At 40.5% G+C, this 26,867-nt stretch overlaps 1 protein-coding gene across 12 annotated transcripts in view; it reads right to left on the reverse strand.

The window, feature by feature from the left end:
• DMD (dystrophin) overlaps window positions 1–26,867 on the reverse strand; it is a 1,926,267-nt gene that overhangs the window by 250,164 nt on the left and 1,649,236 nt on the right. For all 12 annotated transcript variants that reach the window (XM_073357918.1, XM_073357881.1, XM_073357898.1 and 9 more), the window contains 2 exons: window positions 19,826–19,946; window positions 18,490–18,758 (listed from right to left, as the gene is read on the reverse strand). In XM_073357918.1, coding sequence (XP_073214019.1) covers window positions 18,490–18,758; window positions 19,826–19,946 — 390 coding nt within the window. The remainder of the gene's footprint in view (window positions 1–18,489; window positions 18,759–19,825; window positions 19,947–26,867) is intronic.

A 26,867-nucleotide genomic window follows, 5' to 3' on the forward strand; every position in this document is an offset into this window, starting at 1 on the left:
AGGGACTACACCTGCTGCTACCTCAGTAGTGTTCCCCTGAATCTCGATTTTTACTGGGATGGTGGGGTAATAACCAACTGTCCATCCTATGGACGCATGTTATCCCCGTACGCTTAGCCCACAGCAGCTGACTACACTTCACGAGCTTCCCTGAGACAAGTGTGATAGCACTCCCTGAATCAACCAGTGCTGTGGTCTCTACCCCATTTAGCTTCACTGGTCTGGTGTACATATGTGGGATTAGTGAGACCCCCACAAGGTGGATTAGGGAGCATGGGTCTGCCCAATTCCCCAGGTTACACTGCATAGGCTCCTTGGCATTGGGACACTGTGCAGCTATGTGTCCCCACTCCCTGCAGGCGTAACATCTGTATGCAGCTCTAGGCATTCCCCGGTCTCTTGGTTTGGGCAGTCTAACATCACGATCCTCTTCCCCCACGGTGCTCCGACTCTTTGTGGCTTCTGATGGGCCTTCAGCCCCTCTCTTTTCCCACCGGGGCTCTCCTGGTGGCCCAGTCACCCGAGCTCTAGAGCTTGGTGCTGCTAGTTTAACTTGGGGTGCTTCTTCCTTAACTGGTCGGGTCAGCTCCCTCGCTGTCCTTCACCTTTCTACCAGCGTGACAACCTCGTCGTAGGTGGAGGGTTCGTTATGGCTTACCCAGGTGCAAAGGTCTGGTGGTAGTCCTCTCATGTACCGGTCGATGACAAGAACCTCTAGTATCTCCTCCGGACTCCGGGACTTAGTTCGTAACCACTTTCGTGCGAGATGGATGAGGTCATATAATTGGGACCGCGGGGTTTTGTTTTCCTGGTACCTCCACTCATGATATTGCTGGGCCCGCACTGCAGTCATTACCCGAGATCTGGCAAGATCTCTGCTTTCAGCTGGGGGTAGTGTGCCGCAGCCTCTTCAGGCAAATCAGAGTAGCCTTCTGGGCCTCCCCACACAGGAATGGAGTGAGGATGCCAGACCATTATTCTCAGGGCCAAGCCTCCCACAGAGCTGTCCTCTCAAAGGCCAGGAGGTATGGCTCTACATCATCCTCCCGCATCATTTTCTGCAGCCAATTGCTGACCCACATGATCTGCATCCCATCATGGCCACAGTTCAGCTCTGTAAGGGCCTTTACTTGGTTTACCAGTTCCCGCAACATAGCCTGGTCTTGAGCAACCTGGTCCATCAACAGGCGATTAGTCTCTTGCTGTAGCCACACTGCCTCCTGCTGGGCAGCTGTGGCTTGTATCAGTGCCCGCATTACGTCTTCCATTGTAGTGAAAAAAAATAATAAACCCTCTCCCTTTCCCCCCCACAAACACCCTCCTTCTTCCGCCACGCTGTGCACACCAGATCCCACTTCTGACACCAGTTGTGAAAAAGTTCCTCCTCTACCTTGGTGGGTCTTGCGCTTATTGGCGGATTTGCTTGCCTTGGAGCTTCACGGCAGCCCTCAGTTTGGCCGTTTTCGTGAACCCACAGTCCAGGTCAACTTCTCCTGTGTCTGACCAGGAGTTGGGAGGTTTGGGGGGAACCCAGGCCCACCCTCTACTCCGGGTTCCAGCCCAGGGCCCTGTGGAATGCAGCTGTCTAGAGTGCCTCCTGGAACAGGTTGTGACAGCTGTAACTTCCTGGGCTACTTCCCCATGGCCTCCTCCCAACACGTTCTTTATCCTCATCATAGGACCTTCCTCCTGGTGTCCGATAATGCTTGTAATCCTCAGTCCAACAGTCCGCTTTCTCACTCTCAGCTCCTAGCACCTCTTGCTCCCAGCTCCTCACACGCACACCACAAACTGAAGTGAGCTCCTTTTTAAACCCAGGTGCCCTGATTAGCCTACCTTAGTTGATTCAAGCAGCTTCTTGATTGGCCGCAGGTGTTCTAATCAGCCTGTCTTAATTGTCTCCAGAAGGTTCCTGATTGTTCTGGAACCTTCCCTGTTACCTTACCCAGGGAAGAGGGACCTACTTACCCTGGGGCTAATATATCTGCCATCTGTTACTCTTTTGTAGCCATCTGGCCCCACCCTGTCACAGTATATACCAGTACTCCTCTTCACTTTAATGCATACAAGTTTCATAATATTTACCTTCATAATTGGCAGTCTTTGCAAGGAGGCCAAGAATTTAGAATTTCACCCAGTGATTTACAGTAACTTATAGCTGACTTTAAGCATATTTAGCATTTAGAAAGACAAACAATCTTGTTTTAAATACTTCATGTAATGTTTCAATGGCTAATTAATTACTTTCAGTGTTAAAAGCATGCACTCTATTCCAGTTTGAATTTTTCTCTCTTCAACTTTCAGCCATTTGCCCTTGTTATGCCTTTGTTAGATTAAAGAGCTCTCTAGTATAAGACAGCTTCTCCCTGTGTATATTCTTACAGACTTTGATCAAGTCACCTCTTAAATTTCTCTTCAATAAACTAAATATATCGAAGGCTCTAAGTGTCTCTGTATAAGATAAATTTTCCAGTCCCTGTACCGTAATTGCTGCTCGTCCCTGAATCGTCTCCCATTTGAAGTGCAGACATTGGAATTGGAAATTCTGTTGCAGTAATGGTCTCACTAGTACTATATAATGATAATACCACATCTCTATTCCTCTGAGTTCCCTGTTTACACCTTCAGTGATTCATTAGCCTTTTCAGCTATAGCATTGCCCTGGGAATTTTATTAGGTATGGAGCCTCAACTATCCTCTTATTCCTGGTTAGTATTGAAGCATACTGTCAGGGAAGGGTGGGAAAGCTTACCCTGCTGCTTCCATAGCATAACCAATTATCTGTAATAATAGGTTTTGATTCCAAGAGGAGCTGAACAACTATAAAATCCTACCGAAAATAAAGAGTTCTTGGCTCTCAGTATCTCGAATAATTAAAGTCAACTAGAAGAAATAAAATTTAAAATAAAAAATAAATAATAAAAAAATAATGTGAAAGGAAGCGACAGCTGGAAGACTTCAGCTTTCTGACTCAGTTTCCCTATTTGTGAAATGGGGATAATAATGCATCCCCCCTCAACCTTAAGGGGAACTGTGAGGATTAATTAGCTCTTGACTACACAGTGTTTTGAACATATGAAGGACTATCAAAGAACTCCTAAACAGTAGTATAATAATATTGAACTGCATTATAGGTTAATCTGAAACTAAATATGAAATCAAACTCTATTAAACTTTCAATACATATAATTAAAATGAGAGAAGATATAGCACAATCAGTCATTGGCTCAACTATCCCAAACAACCTAATGTTCATTCTACTCCCTCCTTCATGCAGTCCCTGTGTGCCAGCATATGCGCTTTTGATAAATTGATTTTATTTCACTCATTGACTTGTCTATGAAGTAGTAAAATCACCATTATGGAATCTGCGTACTTGATAGGTACAACTCCTAAATGGTCCCCCAGAGTCCACAATAATTACAAGAATAGGAGAGTCAGAATTGTAAAAAAGAATTCATTTTAAAAAAAAATGTATTGACAAGCTGTTTTGTTTGTGGAAAGAAAATTGCCTCACCACAGAAAACTATAAGCATTATCCCTCTCTTTTATGGTTATATTTTCACTTCTGGTATGTCCTTTTAATATACTTCAAAATGTCTCAGCAGCCATCACACTTAGGTGACTGTATTTAATCAATACATCCCAAAGTTTTACATTGTTCTACCTAATTCAGCTTCCGAAGTGTTTGCACGTACATATACTCTAACTGCATTACCTCATGGCTCGACCAATGTAACACAGAATCTCTGCCATAATTACTGCGTGATTATATATATTCTCTATCTGTGGCTTAGAAAAGGAGTACTTTTAGCCAATAAAATAGTCCCATATTAAAATAAAAATAGTGCTAATATAGGTTTCAGAGTAGCAGCCATGTTAGTCTGTATTCGCAAAAAGGAAAGGAGTACTTGTGGCACCTTAGAGACTAACAAATTTATTTGAGCATAAACTTTCGTGAGCTACAGCTCACGAAAGCCTATGCTCAAATAAATTTGTTAGTCTCTAAGGTGCCACAAGTAATCCTTTTCTTAGTGCTAATATAATCCACTTTATAACATTTCCTCAGTACATTTTGGGGGAGTGAATATTTACACTTTTAGGATGTTAGGGGATAAATAGACATTTTAAAATGATTCACGTTATTTTAATAGCATGACTCATTTAATGTCAGTTAACCTCTGGTACCCATTAATGTTTCCTCTATGATTATCACAGTAGTACCTATATGGCCTGTACTCATATGCCTAACATCTGAATTCAATAGAACATTTACATGTACAGAAGAAGCCACATTAAAAGTCAGAGCCCCTGAGTGTACCCCAGATATTATACTTAGACACTTTAATGCCAATGTTTAACATTTACTTCTAAAAGCTCAAATTCCACTGTTAATCCAGGTAAACCAATAGAAAGCGAGCTTCTTAAACTCGTCTGGTCCTGGCCTCTGTGTTGAACTTTAGAGAGATAAAAAGACACACAGAATCTTTATATGGGATGAGTCAATTCCCTTGGCATGCAAACAGAAACCTACATCAGAGAGTACCAAGATTTTTAAGTGCCAAATTCTGCCCTCAGATGCACATGTGGCGCTCCCTTGAAATCAGCAGGATGTATCCATTCAAAGGAAAAATTTGGCTCTAAATTACATCTGATGATCTAATAATAGCATGTTCAATAAATGTAGGGTTGAAGCTATCAAACCTTTAGTGTTTTTCTTCTTCTTCTAACCCATTTTGGATTTTGTATTCCTAGTTTCTTACTGCAAGGGAGTGGTTAATATAATTATTTAGCCTACAGGCTATCAAACAGAATTAAATTAATTTAACTTAGAATCGCTATTTTGGCTAGTACCATTGCTGAAGGGAAAACAGTTCCTTTCTTGAGTCAATTACCATATTTACGCACAATAATTCAATATTTATTAGGTAAGTGTTTATTAACAAATTAGTTTGTTTATTCATTATCTTGCCAGGCTTTTCTTTAACACTAGAACTGCTGATCCAGAAAAGTCCAAAGCATGCTATCATACAGGAGGGAATGAAATATAATGGAAAAGTCATTAGAAATAACAGTGAAATGAATCACACATTACATTAGTTATTGTAAGTCTAATTATTGCCAGGATGCTAAGAGTTTTTGTATGGGCATTTGTTTTTTTTTAAATGTTAAATCTAAATAAATATATAAATAATGTGTGTGCCAAAAATCCACATATGCCCATAAGTGGGACTCAAGCCATGTACCAGGCTGTATGTGGTATGCAGGGGTGAACTTTACATTATCTGAACAGGCAAATATTAATGTCACTAACTAATACTATGGGGCAAAAATTATGTTAAAAGTGACAAAATGTATGAAAGACTTTATTTTAAACACTAAACCATTACCATGTGATCACCTAGCAATATAATTTCTTTAATATTAAGCTGCTTATTCTCATTCTCCTCTCAGCTGAGCTTCAGTCAAACTAGTACCTCTCAGTAACTCCTGAAGACTTGCCTCCTAAGAACCTTTATACTGAGCTGCCACTTACTGTACTCACATCAAAATGAAGCCCAATACTGGTGTTAATGGCAGATACATAAATGTGAAAAATGCAATCGCTCCCTGGGTTCTTTTTTACAAAAATGTTCCTAGACTGCTGGTGGTTTACACAACAGACCTGTAGAGCAACATACTCTTTGGTGATTCTCCATATAGAACAAATTAATGAAAGTGGATTTTTGGTTGTCATTTGTTAGAGGGATAACATTAACATTCCTTTACAAAAATAATGAGTGTGTCCTCGCAACTGATATAAATTAATGCATTTTTAATTTTCTGGACTAGTCTGATTAGATTTGTTTCATTTCCTTCCCTTCCTGCCCAGTCACTTTCTTTGTATTCCCAGGAAAATAAGGGAACCAAAGGGCTATATTATGCCACTGATTTTTTTTTAATTGAAATCAATGAGGGTTTCTGCTTAAAATGGATTATATAATATGGTGGAAAAAATACATAAACTAGCTTCCATTAACTATTCATATTAACAACAAGGATGGCACACCTACTGCATACGAGATGAGAAACATGTAGCTTTGATGTTACAATACAATTAAAACAATAATAATTTACATTATAGACACAACATTGTCTCAGTTACACTGCAGCTTATTGCCATATAATACTCTCCAGTCATTGCGATTATTTATGCAACAACAGCCCACAGCAGCTTAGCCTCCTATGATTAAATTTACAACAGTCCCAAGTGTTGAATAACGGCTACTCTAATGATGTTTCTTTTCATTCGAGAACTGAATTTCATTCATGAGCTGTTTGGATGAGACCAAAAGAGCACAAGGCAAAACTGAGCTTTTATCTCACAGAAACTGAGAACCATCAAGGTACTAAAGAGATGTCATTATAAGCAGGTATGAACGTATTATGAAGTACCCCCAAGGATTTTAAATAAATTTTATATTTTTAAAAAAGTTAACTTAAAGAAAATCCCACTTGCCTCCAACAGTGACAACAGAGCAGTCTACTGAATATTTTGTTGAGTAAAATGACATCTCTTTACAGCAATGGGATGGCAGACGATTCAGCTAATTAAGTGATCTGATTAGCTGAATATTCTTGGATTTTTAGGAGACATGGTAACTGCACAGCCAGCTTAATTCAATAACAAATCCAACATATTTCAGCTACTGCTTTCATTAGACTCAATCACAGTAAACACTGCAAAGCTCCAAATACACAAAGAGACATAATTAAAGTTACAAGTTCAATAATAAATAAAGACATCTTCAGGGTCTCAAATTGTTCCAGTGGATTTAGATATACTAATGAGACTTCTGTCTTTAAACAAAGTTCATCTGTGTTCTATTTGGCAACATTGCTATTTTCGATGATAATTATCTTGCTGATAAAGCAACAGCTGAAGAATATTAGTTATTGAAAAATCTCTCCTGATTTTATTGAACAGTGAAGAAATCGTAATACATATTTATATTTAAAAATAAAGCCTTGTAAAATGTCATCAGTTCATTTCCTCCCCTAAATATTTGTTACTGGGAGAGATCTGATCAAGTCCAAATGTATTCCATTCCTGCAAAAGTTGTTCTGAAGAGCATTACTAATTGTCTCACCAATTGTTTTTAGTTGGGTTTTGGAAAGCTGACAAATGAATTAGCAGAAAATGGCAAATCTACATGAATTAGCCTGTAAGACTCACTAAGAGGCCAGTGCAGAACTTAATAAGAGATATATTAAAGGAAGAAGGACAACTTAATTCAGATTGATTATAGACTTTGGTGCAGACAGCTGGAGCTCAAATGAAACTGAAAAAGAACTTCTATGCACTTCAAAGAATACTAAGCAGATGTCTGAAATAATTATTGTAAGTTTCTTCTGCAGAATCCAAAAGCACTACAGCAATGAAATAGTAAACCAGTGTTCTATTTAAATTAGGAAAGGCTATTACTTTATTAATATTCTAAAAAGGAAACAAACATAATTGAAATGTGATCTTGAGAATTGCATGCAATTTAAGCTTGTTGCTTAACAGAATGACAACTTTTCATTAAGTATTTCAATATTTTCATTATTATTATTATTTTAATATGACTACATTAGGATATGCTGTCTAGCTCATTATTTTTCTTTTTAATTTCTAATCAAATCATGATTTCTGCTGATTTCATATTCTACCTATAACTATATGTATCATATATCTTTCTTAAAAATCTAGGAATAATAGCAGGGGGAATATATGCAGCAAGATGGTTGACTCAGAAATAATGCTTGCAAATTGCTAAAATATACTCCAGTACACCAGCACTACCTCTGGAGAGGCTGAGACCCATCAGTGTAGGGAGTGTCTACAGTACTAAAGTACTGGAGCGTTTCAAGTGTAGACAAGCCCTTACAGAATCCTTTGGTCCCCTGTCTTGCATGCTAAAAAATGTAGTACCTTACTAAAAATTTTCCCTCCTAATTCTACTAGTCAAAAAACACCAACCTTTTATGCTGCCACAAAAAAATAAAGAAATATATAAATAAAAATCCCCAAGTGGTTTCCTGTTGTAGACCTGCAAACTCCCAAAAAGGAGGGGGCATTGCTCTGGAAGAGCAAGAGAGGAATCTAGGTGATGCCAAAGAACAATGGATACTATCATGGAAAATCAAAGTAATTACCTCAGAACCTGAGAGTATGTTTATGCTGCTCTGAGCAGCAGTAACTTGTTATTGGCCAAAGTTCACACCTCAGTGTGGGAACATGTAAATGTTTCTCTGGATGTCTGAACATACAGAGCCTATCAGCAAATAAAGTAGATGGGACTCTCAAATGGCAGGAAGCTTGGAAAGTTTTGTGAAATTTCCATATTCCATGACCCCTTTGTACCAATTTAGCCATATTTGTAGTATGCTATTTGTTGTATTTTGCCTGACAGAAGGGGCCAGATTCACTCCACCATTTCCCTAGTTTACACTGACAGAACCCTCACTCCAAGCACCTGGTGGCACAGAAATGGACAGGACCATGGCACAGTAGCATTACAATATATCTCCAACCCCCGCTTCAGCAGGGGTCTGGACTGAAAATTGGGTAGGGATAGCTGGTTAGGGGAGGTGCTGAGTAAGCACCTCTCCCAAATAGCTATTTCTAGAATGCTCTGGAGCTCTGATAGGATTTTAATATTGGCTTCCTCCTGTGGAATACCACTTCTGCCATCCTCCTTTGACAGCAGAGGTGCATATGTCCTAGTATCCATAGTTTTCTGATCACACTAATGTGTGGTTCTAGTTATGCCCATAGACTTCCTCCCCCCCAAAATTATTTCTTCCCCTCATGACAAAATGCTTGATTATGTATTAACTTAGGGCTTATCTACACTACTGGCCAGATCGACGGACAGCAATTGATCCAGCGGGGGTCAATTTATCACGTCTACTATCGACGTGATAAATAGACCGCCGATCACTCTAGCATTGACTCCAGTATTCCTCAATGAGACACGCAAGGGGAATTGACAGGAGAGCGTCTCCCATCAACACACTGCAGTGAAGACACCATGGTATGTAGATCTAAGTACGTCGACTTCAGCTACGTTATTCTTGCAGCTGAAGTTGCGTAACTTAGATTGATCCCCCCAGGTAGTGTAGACCAGCCCTGTGATAACTCAGTTTGGGGGTAAATACTTCCTGCACCTTTACACTATAAAACACTGAGTATGGCCCTGAGTTCCCAGAAATGATTTTACTCTCAGAACCCACATTGTAAGCACCTCTCAGCACAAACTACTGCGTAACAGAACCATGCGATGACTGCTTTACTGAAACCATCCCATCTTTGCCTTTTACAGTAAGGACTGCATCACTGATGCACAGCTGCCTCTCAGCAGCAGTTGTACCAGAATGACAAATTGTCAAATGCAGCAGACTTTTATGAGTAGTGAATTCTCTTCCAGCTTCCCTTACTTCAGAACAGAATCAGGTCACTGATGTTTAATTCCCGTAGCCTCTGAATACATTTTTTTTTAACAAACTACTAAATTGCACGCAATAATTCGGTGACACTTTAAGCTCACTGCAGTACACAATAGGGCTTTTTATTTATCAAAGTCTATTTATTTTCTTTCTCTCATGACAAAAATAGCACAGCTAAAATTTAGCAAATTCTTTTAAGGAAGGTCTTGCTTTTACCTCAGTTAGAGGAGGGATGTCCAAGGGACAAGGAGATCAAATGGATACAAAAAGTCATTTAGGAACAGCTGATAAGCAGTTCAATACATTTCTCACCTGCAGAGATCTGAGTGCAAATTCTGCTCAGTTCACAAAAAAAAAAAAAAAAAAAGAAGACAATCTCTAGTGAACATGTCTCAGAAGTTAGCCTCAATTATCAGTCACTGCTTCAGAAAGACTGGACTAAGCAATATGTGATGCAGGCTTGGCTGCCAAGTTGAGAAAACACACTTAGGGCATGGCTACACTTGCAGATGTAGAGCACTTTGAGTTAAACCAGCCTTCGGAGAGCGCAGTAGGGAAAGCGCTGCAATCTGTCCACACTGACAGCTACAAGCACACTGGCGTGGCCACATTAGCAGCTCTTGCAACAGCCACAGAGAGCAGTGCATTGTGGTAGCTATCCAGCATTCAAGTGGCTCCAACGTGCTTTTCAAATGGAGGGGTGGGGTGGAGTGTAACAGGGAGTGTGTTGTGTGTATGTGGGGGGAGAGAGAGTGGGTTTTTGCGGGGGCTGAGAGCATGGCAGCATGCTGTCTTGTAAATTCAGACAGCAGCAGACCCCCCTTCCTCCTCTGCCTCTCTCTCTCTCTCTCACACACACACAGCATTCCACACTAATGGTTGCTTTGCCTCGGAGCAGATAAGCAGCCAGCTCTCAGAAATGGAGCTTTAATCCGCATTCCTACAGCGAGTTCAAAACAATGACAAACGTGGCCACTTGACTTAAGGGAATTATGTGATGTTTCTGGAGGCTGATCAGAGCGCAGTAATGCAACACCTCGTCCACACTTGTGGCACTCCAGCGGGGACACAGCAAACGTTATTCTACTCGCCGAGGTGGAGTACCAGGAGCGCTCTAGCTGCGGAGTCAGAGCGCTCCACGTGCCTTGCCACTACCAGTGGATGGGTAGTGAGCTAGTGCACATGGGGCTCCTTTATTGCGCAGTAACTGGCAAGTGTAGCCAAGCCCTTACACAATGGGCATGTCTGTCTCTTGCTGGTGCTCTTTGCTTCACAATTTCATAATCACAATTTTCATCATTTTTAAAAGAAAAGAGTGCACAGTTTATTTCAGAAAACAAGAAAACCTGGGTGGGTGCCAAAGGATGGAAGAAGGTAAAAACAGACATGCATATGGATGCCTTAGTGGCTCTTATTTGGCTAGAGGCTAATATTCCAGCAATATTTTAGTTTATTTGGTTTTACCTAATGCCTGCTGGTATATAGTTTAGTTTAGTATAACACAAGTTGTACAAATAGCAGAGACAAAAGGCTTAAAAGTAAACCTAAACTTTCCAAGGAGTTTCTTTACATTAAGAATTTTAAAAACAATATTTTGTATCCAATATGCGAGTTTCCTGCTATAAAGTTACTTAATTCAAATGTTTAAAAGTGAAGATGCAGCAGCTAAAACCAGTTTAAGAAGTCTTGATAGTTTTCAAAGTAAGTTCACAAATAGATAGGAAGTTTTGACCATTGTTTCACAGTTAGCTATCCCCAAGTTGCTCTCTCTATGAGCTGAGAGAGGAGAACAAAGCACTCCTCTACAGATTGGAGTTATTTGAAAACAGGACTAAACCACCTATCCTTCAGTTGGGTGGGCATTCCTGAGTTGTTTCAGAGTAACAGCCGTGTTAGTCTGTATTCACAAAAAGAAAAGGAGGACTTGTGGCACCTTAGAGACTAACCAATTTATTTGAGCATAAGCTTTCGTGAGCTACAGCTCACTGGAGACAGATACTTTCATTTGGAACTGAAGTTGCCTTTGGCACCATTCTCTTGTTCTTGCCTGAAAATTTTCAGATAAGAGATCTATCTCCCCAGGGTTTCTTAAGTCTGTGCTGTTAATTTGCTTACAGCAGACAGCTGCATTGCTGGTGGTTGACCTGACTGCATATCCCTGGTGTAAGTATCAACAGTGCAGTCCATTCACAATAGCCTGTTGTTTTGGGTGTAACATCCATACTAATGCAATAAACAACATTGCAGCTGCACTGCCTTCTGGATACCTAATCCACAAATACTGGTACAGCTCCCTGACACAATGGCTTCCAATTTTCAAAAGGCTTTCTGGGAGCCTATGGGGATTATGGGAGAAACTGTCAAACTCCCATAATTCCCTGGGGGAAATCCCATAAATCCCCTGGATCTGGCACCATTTCCTAGTTCTTTTCTCTAAATGGAAGCCTTTTTCTGCAGAAAAAGGCCTCAGGGGGCACTTTGAAAAGCAGTCACAAGGCAACACTGGCAAGACAATGGAGTATGTGTGAAAAGCCAGAGAGCAAGCCGAGTAGTTCATTAATGTTCAAAGACAGCAGTATGCTGTATTTTCTGATGAAGTTCACCACATGGAGGTGTTTTTATGTCTGAACCATGAACACTCTCTCTTGTTCTCAAGACATGAGATGAACAGCAGTGTCTGTATTAAGGATAGGAGTACTTGTGGCACCTTAGAGACTAACCAATTTATTTGAGCATGAGCTTTCGTGAGCTACAGCTCACTTGATCAGATGCATCCGATGAAGTAATCTGTAGCTCACGAAAGCCCATGCTCAAATAAATAGGTTAGTCTCTAAGGTGCCACAAGTACTCCTTTTCTTTTTGCGAATACAGACTAACACGGCTGTTACTCTGAAACCTGTATTAAGGATGAGGCTTTTCTCCTGCTCTGCAGGAAGCTAGCCCCCAAACCTCACTGTGAGATTGAGAGCTCTCATTTCCATGGAAAAGATTTCCATGGAAATCACCACGGGGAAGTCGGCTTCCCCAGCGAGTTATTGCTCAGTTGGGTACCAGCTGACGTTTGGAAATCCCACAGTGGGTGCTGTTCTGGTGGAGGTTTGAAAAGGAATGTGACCAAGGTGGCCACTTTGCCAGATATCACTTGTCAGATATTTCTTAGTCAGAAGTGCACAGACCAAGAGCTTTTTTTCCATACGATGAATCACTGGCAGGTTACTGTGCCAGTAATGGATTTTTCAGTTTGTTCGCAGTTATGAAAAATAAGAAAGAAATTGGTTTGGGTCAAATGGAAATCAACATTTTTTGGAATTAGTGGTGAATCAAAAAAAAGTTGGAAAAATTTCATTTGGGGTTGAACAAAAGGTTGAGTTTATTTGGGTAAGGGCATTAAGGGTAAGCTTCCCAGAGGAAAGGAGTACTAGTGGCACCTTAGAGACTAACCAATTTATTTGAGCATAAGCTCACCAAAGCTTATGCTCAAATAAATTGGTTAGTCTCTAAGGTGCCACAAGTCCTCCTGTTCTTTTTGTGAATACAGACTAACACGGCTGCTACTCTGAAACTTTCCCAAAGGAGAAAAAGATGCTGATGTCACCTCTTCTAACATTTAGCACAATGCGTGAGGCACTCACCAGGAGCATGGGAGACCCAGGTTCAATTCCCTGCTCAGGAGTAGGGACGTGAACCCAGGTCTCCCCCACACCAGGTGAGTACCCTAACCACCAGGCTATGGGGTATTCTGGGTGGGTTTCTCCCAGTCTCTCCTGTTGAAGCTGTTGCACTTTGTATAAATAATTAAATAGTCATTGCAGAAGGTACTGGAACTTGGATGTCCCCCCCTCTCAGGCGAGTGCCCTAAGCACCAGACTTTTGACCCATTCCCAGCCATTCTGTCTCTGGCCAAATGGCTATTCAAGTTCTTTATACAAAGCAGAACAGCTTCAACTGGAGAGACAAAGAGACCCACCCCAGAATTTGGGTACCCCATTGCTGCCAATACATCCATTATGTCCTGCACATTGCCAAGAGTCACAGTCCTGTGTAGCAGGTGACGATTGATGGCCCTGCACACTTGCATGACAATAGCCCCCACTGTCACTTTTGCAACTTCAAAATGATTTCCCAAGGACTGGTAGCAATTGGCATTCCATGTTTCCACAGTGTAATTGCCACTCGGTTCTCTACCATCAGTACTGCTCTCATTTTGGTGTCCCTGAGCTGATGGGCTGGTGTGAGCTGGGCACACAGATCAAGGAATGTGGGTGCATCCAGAAGTACTGCAGCTCACTTATCATCCAAGCTTGCGTTACCAGTCAGTTACCAGTCTCACCAGCCAGTGCTTGCTTCAGTGCCTCACTATTTGCAGTTACTCTGAGACCACCACCGACAACCTTGATTTGGTTCTTCCTATGTCCCACAGCAAAGTGTGCTCCATGAAATCATCATGTTCTCCATGGCTGCTCTTGTATCTCTGCAAGTATTGGATGATTGTGCACCCTGTGCTTGCAACATGTTTGATCATAGGATGACTATGAGCCGCCAATGTGATATGGCCGTGAAAATAGCTAATGTGGTTTTGGGATGCATCAGGTAAGGTATTTCCAGTAGCAATAAGGAGGTGTTAGTACCATTATACAAGGCACTGGTGAGACCTCACCTGGAATATTGTGTGCAGTTCTGGTCTCCCATGTTTAAGAAGGATGAATTCAAACTGGAACAGGTACAAAAAAGGGCTACTAGGATGATCCGAGGAATGGAAAACTTGTCTTATGAAAGGAGACTCAAGGAGCTTGGCTTGTTTAGCATAACTAAAAGAAGGTTGAGGGGAGATATGATTGCTCTTTATAAATATATCAGAGGGATAAATACCGGAGAGGGAGAGGAGTTATTTAAGCTCAGTACCAATGTGGACACAAGAACAAATGGATATAAACTGGCCACCAGGAAGTTTAGAATTGATATTAGATGAAGGTTTCTAACCATCAGAGGAGTGAAGTTTTGGAATAGCCTTCCAAGGGAAGCAGTGGGGGCGAAAGATCGAACTGGCTTTAAGATTAAACTCAATAAGTTTATGGAGGAGATGGTATGATGGGATAACAAGATTTTGGTAATTAATTGATCTTTAAATATTCATGGTAAATAGGCCTAATGGCCTGTGATGGGATGTTAGATGGGGTGGGATCTGAGTTACCCAGGAAAGAATTTTCTGTAGCATCTGGCTGGTGAATCTTGCCCATATGCTCAGGGTTTAGCTGATCGCCATATTTGGGGTCGTGAAGGAATTTTCCTCCAGGGCAGATTAGAAGAGGCCCTGGAGGTTTTTCGCCTTCCTCCGTAGCATGGGGCACGGGTCACTTGCTGGAGGATTCTCTGCTCCTTGAAGTCTTTAAACCACGATTTGAGGACTTCAATAGCTCAGACATAGGTGAGAGGTTTTTCGCAGGAGTGGGTGAGTGAGATTCTGTGGCCTGAGTTGTGCAGGAGGTCAGACTAGATGATTATAGTGGTCCCTTCTGACCTTAGTATCTATGAATCTATGAAACACTCATGACGACAGCACAGAGCTGTGCAGGCTCCACGCTTCTGTCAGAGGTGGTGGACTGCAACAAGTCCCGCGGGCGTTCATTGGATTTTCAAAATAGACATGAAAATTACGGGTTAGAGATGGCATTACGGGGTGGAGAAAGTTACATGATGGGAGCTTGACCCCACAGTCTCAGTCACCCAAGTGACTTGTTTCTGCCCAGCTATGCTGTGCCAAAACTCCCCAAAACACAATGTGCTGGACAGTGGTGAGTTGCACAGTGGGATACCTACCCATGGTGCACAGTACTGTGCATCAAAAGAAGCACTCCTGGTGAGTATGCAGAGCGCTGATGCAAGGAGCCATGTATGCATGCGCACAAGCGATATAACAACTGCAGTGGCTTTTATACTGATGTAAATCGCAGCAGCAAAAGTTTGTAGAGCAAACACGCCCTTCATGCCTCACATGCGTCAATGCAGCCACAGTGATGCCACAGGAAATGGGTAGGGCTTTGCAATGCTGCAGTTCGCACCCAGGTTAGTCTGACCAGGGTACCGATCACTCAGAATAATTTGGCAATAAGGACTGGATGAAATTTTTACCCATGGCATAATCTAAGGTAGAATTCTGGCATTTGTTCAACACCACCTTGAATTTTCATACACAGATCTATGACTGTGTTTCTTTGTACATTTTTGATTTTTCCTTATATTTACTGCATCGTTTAAACTTCAGATATTGGACTATTAACTATTTTCCCATCAAAGTGACAGTATTTTTTTCTTCTGGATACTTAATGGATATACTACTGTGCTTGAAAGGTATTTACATAACTGTGTAGTATTTTAGGAGAGAAAAAACATGTGTTCTGTCCCATGAAGAGTCTTCTATTGTTGAGTCATTCTTTCTTCCCTCTATATACAGAAATCAGCCGGAATCTCTTAACCTCTCTCCAATACTGCTGATAGCTGATGAAAAGGGTACCAGAGATGAACTGCCCTGGTCTGGGTTTGGTTTTACAAACTAAAAATCAATAGAGTAAAAATCTGACAGAGTTTGGCAGAACCTAAGCCATTCCAGTTTGTCTTATATCCAAACTTCCTCAGACTGAAAAGAAAAAAACTGCTCTGCTTTCCCCAACAGAAATATGGTCTTAAAAAAGCCTTTTGTTTCTAATCTTCCTGCAATACTCCCCTGATAAAATCAATCCTGTACATAGAAAAACCAAAAACCCAACAAACTGAGGTCTTGATCCTGCAATCTATTATGCATGTGTACATTTCAAGTCAATGGGGCTACTCAGCTTAAAGTTAAGCACAAGTGTAAGGCTTTGTCTACACTGGAAATGGAACAACGAAACTTTTGTTGTGCAGAGGGTGTGGAAAACAACCCACCCCCCTGAACGACAAAAGTTTTGCCGACAAAAAGCGCCAGCGTGAACAGCGCTTTGTTGGCAGGAGTGCTCTCCTGCTGGCAAAGCTACCGCCCTTCATTCGGTGTGGAAGTTTTTTGTCGGCAGGAGAGCTCTCTCTTACTGTAGCGGCACAGCCGTGTCGCTAAAAGTTGCGTAGGGTAGACAAAGCCTTGATTTTGCAGGATCAGGACTGAAGGCTTCTTTGACCTAACTCTAATGTTCATACATTGTGTATATTTAAACTGAAATGCAAACTTAAAGAATCCCTAAAGCTAGTACATCTTATATTTAGAAGAACTGCTTTTCTTGAGTTATTTCTTCTGAAAACATATACTTAAAAAAACCAAGTGATTTTAAAAATATATATATATATTTAACTCAATATGTTAAACCAGAAGTTGGTCCAATAAAAGATATTAACTCACACACCTTGTCTGCCTAATATCCTGGGACTAACGCAGCTACAACAAAATAGCAAACAATCATGCATTCAGTAATTTATGACAATGGCTTTTAAACTGCAGACACAACTGGAGCTTTCTCATCGGTTATTTATGTTAAAGACATGACTACATTGCCCAGCAAATGCTCACATCTATCTACTTTCACTATTCATGTAGAAATTCTATTTCCTTAGAGCAATAACAACACTCTTGGCAGTGCATTCTGAGGCAATTACTGCACTTCTCAGGTAGTTAACATTACTCAGCCTTTGGCCTTGTGCCTTGTAACACCACCCAAATAGTATTATCATTGCTTAGAAACGCACTGCCTGGAGTGCATCTTACCTGTGCTACAACTCTCACACAGGGTTTGAAATATTATCACTTATAAAGGATTTGAAATCCCATATGTGTACACACACAGTTTTTCCATTTGCAGTTTAGCCGATGTTATAATAGAATAAAAAATTTTATAATTAGGGCTAATATATAGGTTTCAAGTAGATCTTGTCAGGAATTTTTTGACAAAACTTTTTTTTTAAGCAAATATCGACTCATAATTCTTAGTTTTGACGGAACTTTCATTGGGAAGGTTTCTCAGGTCAAGGACGCAATGTCTGATCAAACCCAGAAAGAGATCCACCCAAGTGGACAGAACACTCACCTAAGACGTGGATGACTCAGGTTCAAGCCCCTATTCTGCCTAATTTGGTGCAAGGACTTGAATTTGGAATTCTCACATCCCAAGTGAGTATCCTATCAAGTCAGTCTCTGCTGTTGGAGCTGTTTCACTTTGTACAAGTAGTTAAAAATTCATTAAGACACAAAATAGGTGTCAGACCTCTTATTTGTCATCTATGATCTTAACAACAGAATCTTGCAGACTCTTCACATTTCTTAAATACTTAACCCTTATGGAAATCTTTTGCACTGGCTAGAATTGATTTTTTTTTCTGATTAATGGCTTTTTCCCCCTGTTATTTTTCATAATAAACTTTTCTCTTCAACACAGTTTGACAAATAATGTTCTACCAGAGAGCATTCTGCACGTTGACCATAATTCCCAAGTATTAATTTTAAAAACAAAACAAAACAAAAAACCTAACTCACCAGATCTACTCATTAGGGACGGCAGGTCAGGGAATACCTTCCCTGTGATGAAATCATACGGGGTGGGGGGAGAAAAAAATCTATTTTTTAAAAAGCAGTTTAATCTAATGTGGAGTTACAAACACAATTATACAATCTTAATTGTATGGTTACATGACTACAATACGAGGTAGAATTAAGTTTGTTTGGGTGCCCTAACTGCAATTCTATACCTTAACGAGTCTGGATTTATTTTAAATTTAATCTTAACACTAAATTCCCTGGGTTAATAGTATCTATGCTGGGGATAAGTAGACATCCTTATATTTTTTGCCATAAATTACTCATGTATACTTTTAATTGGAACTCCATGTTAACATTGATTTCATTGGGGGAATTAGATCATTCTTTAAATGTTGCAATTCTTTAAAATCAGCCAACACTTCATTTTAAAAGTTGTTTCTTGATTGAGGAGAATAACAGTCAAAACAAGATCAATTACATTTTTCTACCACAAATGTTGAAAAGTATAAGCCCACTGATACCTTGACTTTTTCTAGGTAATCCTGCAGAGAGTCAATTAGCAGATCCCCCACTGGCTGCCAGGAACCCTTGGTCACTTCAGCCTGGCGCAACTTCAGGTCCAGTTCATCCATTGCCTCCTGGAGCTCCTGTAGTCTTTCAAGAGCCTCATCTATCTTCTTTTGCAAGTCAGTAGAATGCAGGTTCAATTTATCCCATTCAGTTTTGACCTCATCTGCCTGTCTTCGGAGGAGCTTGGTGACATTCTGGGCCCTTTCTTCAGGGGACAGCTCTAAATGTGAAGTTCAACAGGCCGTTAGAGCATATTCTGTCTTATAAGGAAAATAACTATTGGAGCAAGACTGAAATGTTCAAAAGCACAGCAAGAAAACTATTCACAACCCCAGAGACATCTATCAAATATACTTTATTAATGTACAATAATTTGGGGTCCCTCAACAAATCCTAGTCCTATTATATATCACAGTGTAATAATTTTCTAAGTATTCAGTTAGGGGCCCATATTCCACAAAGAATTTAGGTACACGCTTACTTTTCAAATGGACTTGAGCAGTCTTTAAGTCCATTCTCATTCAGCAAAGCTCTTGTGAAAATGCTTAAATTTAAGCATGTGCTTAAGTCTGCCTGAAAGTTAAGAACATGTTTAAGAGCTTTGCTGAACTGGGACCACAAGAATCAAGCAAAGATCTTGAGTTGTACCTGGCACACACACAGTTTCTATTTAAGCAATCTGCTTTTTTCTAGAGCATTTTATACTAAATGTTGAGCCAAATAAATTTCAGGATGGTCAGCTGTAATTTTCTTTGGCTAGCTTTTCAAATTGGCATGGATTTCCTATCTCTAAGAGGTTTCAGAGTAACAGCCGTGTTAGTCTGTATTCACAAAAAGAAAAGGAGTACTTGTGGCACCTTAGAGACTAACCAATTTATTTGAGCATAAGCTTTCGTGAGCTACAGCTCACTTCATCGGAAAGCTTATGCTCAAATAAATTGGTTAGTCTCTAAGGTGCCACAAGTACTCCTTTTCTTTTTGCTATCTCTAAGAGGTTAACTACTGAAATTTATGAATCACAAATTGGTCTATAAGTTATACATCCACACAAGAGGTTTTGAACTCTTCACAGTGTTTCTTTTAAATATGCACATTTATTTATACAGTGTGCAGAAGGACTTTTAAGTCCTGGTTTCAGCTATCCTTTTTTTAGTTCAGGTTCTGAGATAGTGATATGCAGCTTGGAGTATATAAGAGCTGCCCTGACAGTGGCAGTAAGAATTTATGGTCTTTCAATCATCACTGATCCTTCTATCAATATGTTATTATAGCTCTACATTCAACTACCTCTAGGCTCCTGGTAGAGCTTCTCCAGTCCCTCCAGAGGCTGCTCTGCCAGGAACACTCGCACGGTCTCAAGTGCACTCATGATAACAGGTTCTTTAGTTTTCAACTCCCTCTTGAAGGCCTGTGAAGCGAAACAAACATAATGTAAATTGGGGATGTAAAGCCATATTAAATGCTAGTCCTCGGTGCTGTCAACTTTAGTATAAAATTTCCAGCATCAACTTCAACCTGGATTACTACAAATAGGCATCAACAAGATGAGATGGAAGATCATTGTCAGCATTTGATTAACCAGAAACCACATTTGTTTTCTGAGGGGCCAATGAGCATTTAGAGTGTTGCACAATGGAAGGAGAGGCTGATTAAGCTGTTCACTGTGTGAAGGGATCCCTTCTGTGACTAATGTCAGAATCAAACTCTGAAACCTAGCTGGAAGGGACAAGGCTTCAGCAGGCTTTGCAATGAACAGCACTGGCACAGCTAATGCTGCCTGAGAGGCAAAAGATTTCCAGATTGTAATGGGAAATCCAAGCTATCACTGTTGCTACTGCTGCTGCGTCAGAAAAAAAGAAGTGCACTTATATTGCTACACTGACGCTTTATAATAAGTAACAAACGGCTATAGTTCTGAGGTACAGTCAGTGTCATCACGTTAACCACCATGTGCTCCTTTGGTACTGAGGTAGATGTAATAGATGCACAGCATGCTGAGCAAGCTCTTCTTATTTTCATACTCTCTTCCAGAAACGTCAAATGCATGCAGAGGAGGAAATCACCTTCCATTTTCAATTGAAGTCCAGAGGCCAATCTAGGAATACATGCTAGCGTCAACCCACAGCAGATTTCCCAATACTATCCTTGGGAGATTTATACAGAGATCATGGGCAGAATATGGTCCTTGATGCAGTAACAACACTTTTAGCTATTTTTATAATTATTTGTTAAAAATCTTAACATCACTCAGTGGGAAAATGTGGTCATCTTCTTGACCACTGTTATTTTGTCTTTTTTCCTCCTGTCCTTTCCCATCCTTTCTTTGCTTTTCTCTCCCTTTCCTATCTTCTCTTCCTTTCTTCTCTTTGCATTTTCTTCCCTCCAACAACTTCCACCACTCTTGTTTATCTCATCTGTTAATGTGATCAGCCGTCAATTAGTTAAGGTTGACATTAAGAAGTGCCGTTATTAGGCTGCAGAGCTAACACCCAATCCAATGAATGAGACGTAGTGGAGCACACATTTCTCCATAGCAGACTCAGGAACATTCCACTGGTTTACATTTGGAAGGTTTTCTTCTCAACCATGAAAGCTAGAAACTTTGTGTTTGTTTCTTTTAAAGAAAGTTTTGATTACACAGAATTTGAATCTAACACGCAGGCCATGTAAATACATCTAGTGGGCTAGATCTAGACTATGGGCTGAGTGTTTGAATTACTTTGACTGTGTATTGTACTATACCTCTGAGCATTCACTGGTGGTTTCTTTCAAAGTTTTAACTGTCTTGGCTATAAACGAGAGCTTAATTTATAGAGTTCTTATGCGGTATCGTGCTGTTGTAAAACACATGGAAAGTACTAGTGTAATTATTGCAAGGAGGAGAGCTGTATGTCATGAGTGGCAAAAGCACACATTACTTATGAAGGTTTTGCTTTTACGTTAATAGGAAATACTTTTTACAAAGAATTATATGAGTTACTTAAACAATAAATTCAGTCAGAACTAGTTTTGATAATGTGTTTAACTAAAATGATTACAGAAATTAGTAAACAAAAAGCCCAGAAATTGAAGGTTAAAGTCATCAGCTGATTATACTGTGAACTACATTTGAAATTAAATGTCATACACAGAGCCCCCAAATGAACACCTCCCGTGACTATTAATGAGAGTCACAGCTACAGTTCATGATGAAAAAGTTGGCATGTTAACAATTTTGGGACATTTTTGTCAAGTAAGTTAAGAACATGCACACAGTAGCTACTGTTTAAAGCTAAATAACTAACTACATTATTTTGTTTTTTTAAAATACTTGAGAACTCCCAATGAATTGGATGAGAACTTATTGTAAGAGACCTTGATCTTGAGATCAGTAAAATCATTTGAAGAATGTCGAGTCCCTTCTTGAAGTGCATGGTATAGTCACTAAAGTTGAACTCCGCAATGGACATTAACGGACTTGGGCTGTTCTCTGAATATACCACCATCTAAGTTGAGTCAATTACAGGAATTTCTTGCTGATGCATCTTTATGACTTATGCTTACTCTAATATTGACTATTTTAAGAATCCGACATTTTGATTTGTATGAGTGAGAAACAATGCTATTTTGTCTTTGTTTCATAAGTCTTCGTATCTGCTAACTGTAATGGCCAGATCAGCATATTGTTTCTTGGCATGTTTAAATGTCTTTTGTTTGGGATACTAATACTGTGTGTAAGTTTTAACTTTATGACCCATTCGGCATTTTAAATTATTGCCAAGGTACAATCAATTTAATCCTCCCCAGCCAAATGATGGATGAATAGTTCTGAGTCAAAAGGGAAATTGCATTTAGTTTGTGCTAACATACTATAAGTTACTTTTGATTATTAATACTGGGCTAAAACTGAGGCCTTTACTCCCACTTAAGTCAATGGATATTTGCCTAACAATTGAATGAAAACTGAGAATCAGATTGATTAAATTATACATTTATTTCAATTTGTGCCTGGCTCTTGCATGATGTGCAAGAGGAGGGAAGGACAAGCAAGGAAAAACTATTATGTTTTAGCTCTCACATGGATCCTGCTCATCCTATAGAAGGGTAGACCCCAATCCAGCCCTCTAGATTGCAGGTGCTGGGATATATTCTGTCTTCAGAAGCTCCCACTGAGAAAGGACATGTGCAGACTTCACCAATAGTATCACAATTAACCCCTAGATTTAGCCTAACATTATTATCCACTACCCAAGGGATGCAATGTGCTTTGTAGACATGCCAGAAGATAGATCCTTTCCCTGAAAAGCTTACATTTTAAAAGCAATCCAAACAGACAACATATGGACAAAGGACTTCTCCCTGCCCACGCCCAAAGAAAGCATGGAGGAGGCAGAGCTGTTCTGATGAAGAAAGCAATACAACTACAATTTCCATGTCTTAAGGGCTGTGTAGGAGTGGATGTTTTCACCTGCACTGCTGGGAAGGGGTAGTAGGTACCTTTCTTCAGACAGCTTCCGCTGTTGGCAGAACACTGTGGGCTAAACTGTGCTTAGCTGAGTGAATGTGTAAAGGATGGGGAGGGCACAAAACATTCTCCCTTAACCTTGTCCCTGATGCAAGGGACACTAGATGTAGTGGCACTAGATTCCCTGAAGAGGACACAGCTATATTCCCTTCCCTTCTCCAGGACACCAGAGTTAGGACAGGTGGGAAGGAATATATACTCCATCCTGTAACAGGAGGTAATAGGGGATGCTTGCCTCATGCACAATGGCTTCTGAAGCTGCTGGTGATATATAGCCTTACAGCACTGGCAACGGCTTAAACCTTCAGTCCTGCCATGGTGTATTTTATATATAGCTCTAAACAGAGATCTGTGTTGACACCCAGAAGAAATGTGCCTGTGTCTTTATCTCCTCTTCTTCGTAGTGTTCTATTCTGCATGTTATGTTAAGCTGCTGATGCTATGAAGTAAGTCTACACAGGCCAAGTGTTTGAATAATTTCCAACATGTTGTGGCACCCATCCCTGTCCTCTCTCCCTCCTGCTGAATTCATTTTGGTCTGCAAACATCTAGTAGACTAAATGATACATTGCAGCAATTAGAACAAAAAAGTTTTAGGCTGAGGCAAAGTCAGGTGCACCACAGCACTTCATTAAAAACGATGTGCTCACTCCACAGTGCCACATTTGATTGGAAATTCTCACTGTATGAAGACAGTGTTGGCTTTTCTGAGCTAAGGTTCTTTTTAGTGTGGTATATTCATGTGAATGTAGTTATTAGCTCAAAATGGTAGAGCTCAAAAATGGTAACAAGCTGACATTTTTCCCTTCTTTTGGGGAGAAAAAGAAGAAGAATTTATCAACCTAAAGCCCTGACAAATGCATGCCAACAGTAAGCAGCCTATCACTGATAACAGAATTAACCTAAATGAATGTCTAATTTACAACCAATGATTTAAGGATAATTTTATTGAATTCTTGAATTTCTTCCACACTTTGTGGTGACTGCAGAGGAAATCGAACATGCATAATATATGACCTGACAAAAGAACAAGTAAGCTGCTTTATTTAAGCCTTTCTATTTGTAATCAGCACCAGAGGTGTAATGACAGTCTGTCCACCATTTTAATAATGCATATATTGATTATTTCACCTCAGACCTCCACCAGCCCCTTGTGAGGAGCTTCTGGGGTGTCCTTAGATCTCTTCAGTTAGACAAATACAGATATTTTAAACTGAGAGATGAAAATACAATGAAAAGGACAGTGTAGTATCAGTAAAATGAAACATTACTCCCTGATCCTGTAGAAAGACAAGTCTCCCAATATTCTATTTCAATGGAATTTGAGCAGGAATTAAATGGATTCAGGATGACTATGGTTTTCCAGGATAAATACCTTTTTTAGAAAAAATTGCCCTCTTTAAGCTCTACCTAGATCAGTGTTTCCCAAACTTGGGACACTGCTTGTTCAGGGAAAGCCCATGGCGGGCCGGGCCGGTTTGTTTACCTGCCGCGTCCGCAGGTTCGGTCGATCGCGGCTCCCACTGGCCAAGGTTCACGGCTGCAGGCCAATGGGAGCTGCGGGAAGCAGCATCTGGTACGTCCCTCGGCCTGAGCCGCTACCCGCAGCTCCCATTGGCCTGCAGCGGCAAACCGTGCCCAGCGGGAGCCACAATCTGTCGAACCTGTGGACGCGGCAGGTAAAGAAACTGGCCTGGCCCGCCAGGGGCTTTCCCTGGACAAGCAGTGTCCCAAGTTTGGGACACACTGACCTAGATTAATAAAAAAGCAGGTTATAGTCATGTCTACACTACCACTGAATGTATTCAGGCAACAACTATGCTTCAACACAGTCACTGCTATCGTGGTTTCCCTGGGATACCCCCTCAATGTATTAATTAACTTGCTATTAATTGTTATTAACCCTTAATAAACATCACTACATAAGCTTCTTAGGCGATAATATAATGAATGATCTGGCTAGTAAAATGCTCAGGAAAAAAAGGAACGTGTCTATACCAGGAATAAACCCCATGCCAGAGCTTACCAGGAACAACACACGCATGCTCATACTTATTGCTAGCATGATTTCACCATAATGGATATTATCCAGCCATGACACCATGATTATTAAGGCAATAATATGTCTGCTGTCATGACCAGGAAATCTGTAGAGTGACACAAGGTCCATGCCATTCAGGAAAAATACAGCAGAGAACAAAACAGAAAACTGCAAATACAGAATCGTCAAAGACAACTTGAAGCTGGCAGAGCTTTTTACTGATCTTGCTTCCCTCCCTCTCCACAAGAGGTCTTTAAAGAGTCGACAGTGTGACCTAATTTCAAAGATTATCTTTTGTTCTTTTTTCCACAGGGAATCCAACTGCCTATAACTAGACTGGTATCATGTTAAGCTACAAAAGTGCTACTGCACGGGGAAAAAAAAGAAAGAAATGAAAGAAAAGAAGCTTTCTACAAGTAACTAAACTGTTCTTGCTTTGATACTGTGAAATGACTAGAGATTGTGACCAAGAGACGTGTGTCCATGTGCATGTGTGTACCTATAGCTGTGGGGACATTAAGAGAGGAGGGAAGAAGGGCTGGGTTGTTCTGTAATGTCACTTTGCAACTATTCGTGAAAATTTATGTTTATGTAGCACCCCAAAAAACTGGATAAACTTAAACTAATATGGAAACCACACAAGGATCTCTTAATCCATTACTGAAATATCACCACCTCTGGGATGGAATGTGACAGCTTTTTAAACCATGTCAGTACACTGTGATACTGTAAAACATTTTAGGTCAGTGAAGAATACCTTATTCGACTGAAAAGTATACAGGCTGGTGAATGTTTTTAAGTACTTAGACATGGTGTTAAGTACTGAAACCCTTGCTCAAGGAACCATTTCTTTCTCGTAACCGTCTTGCCAGGTTTGGCATTATCTCACATTTTCTCTTTTGGGGAAAGGGGCAGAGATAGGGTAGCAGCAAGGAGCTATGGTAACAGCTGCATTATTTAAATTTTCTGTCTCCTTAGCAGTTTGGCTAGGATCTGTGCATCAGGGAAGGAATACTTACCACAGGCCACAGAATAGCTGTGCAGCAAATTGCGGAGAAGCTCTGTGCAAACTGCTTCAGCCAAATGGCTCAAGTAGTCCCTCATACACCTTGTATAGCTCCATTACTTGAGAGACGGTAGGAAGGAGATAGCTTGGTCCATTCAGTAGTGAATCCTCTGGCCCATCCCTTTCTCAGACAACTCCCCGAATAAGGCTTTGCAAGGAGTGTGCCTCTTTTTCAAAGTGCCTTCTCCCTGCATAGCAGAAATGCATTGGTTCCACTTCTAGGAATCCAATTGCAAGGGCAGGATTTGTCACTTTAAACTCAATCCAGAAAAGACAGATGACACTGGTAGGTACTGCAAGAAGAATCATTCTGAGGAACTAGTGAAGTTTCCTCTATTTGTTATGTCTAACCTCTATTTTCTCAGTTCAGTGTCTTTTTTGGTTGCTTCACTGCTCCCAGATTCCAAGGAGTGAGCAGTAACCAAAATAACTTGTATCATATTCAGCTTGCAGGAAAGTGTGGCCTTTCTTATACTGATCTCACCACTATCATTCATGCATTTGTCACATTCAGACTGAAGCAATGCACTTTATTTTGGGCTGCCTCCCCAACCTATGACCTCAAACAGATGGAAAATAACCAGTCTCCTGGTTCCATTTAACTGAACACTGGTCCATTCCCCAAGGAGTAACCCCTCTCTAATACTGATACCAAAAATGCCACGTGTGGTCAGAACCTTGATTTTACATTTTGTTCAGAATACACTGCAAAGGGGAC

The sequence above is a fragment of the Lepidochelys kempii genome, chromosome 1 (assembly GCF_965140265.1).
Source record: "Lepidochelys kempii isolate rLepKem1 chromosome 1, rLepKem1.hap2, whole genome shotgun sequence".
Lineage (NCBI taxonomy): Eukaryota > Metazoa > Chordata > Testudines > Cheloniidae > Lepidochelys > Lepidochelys kempii.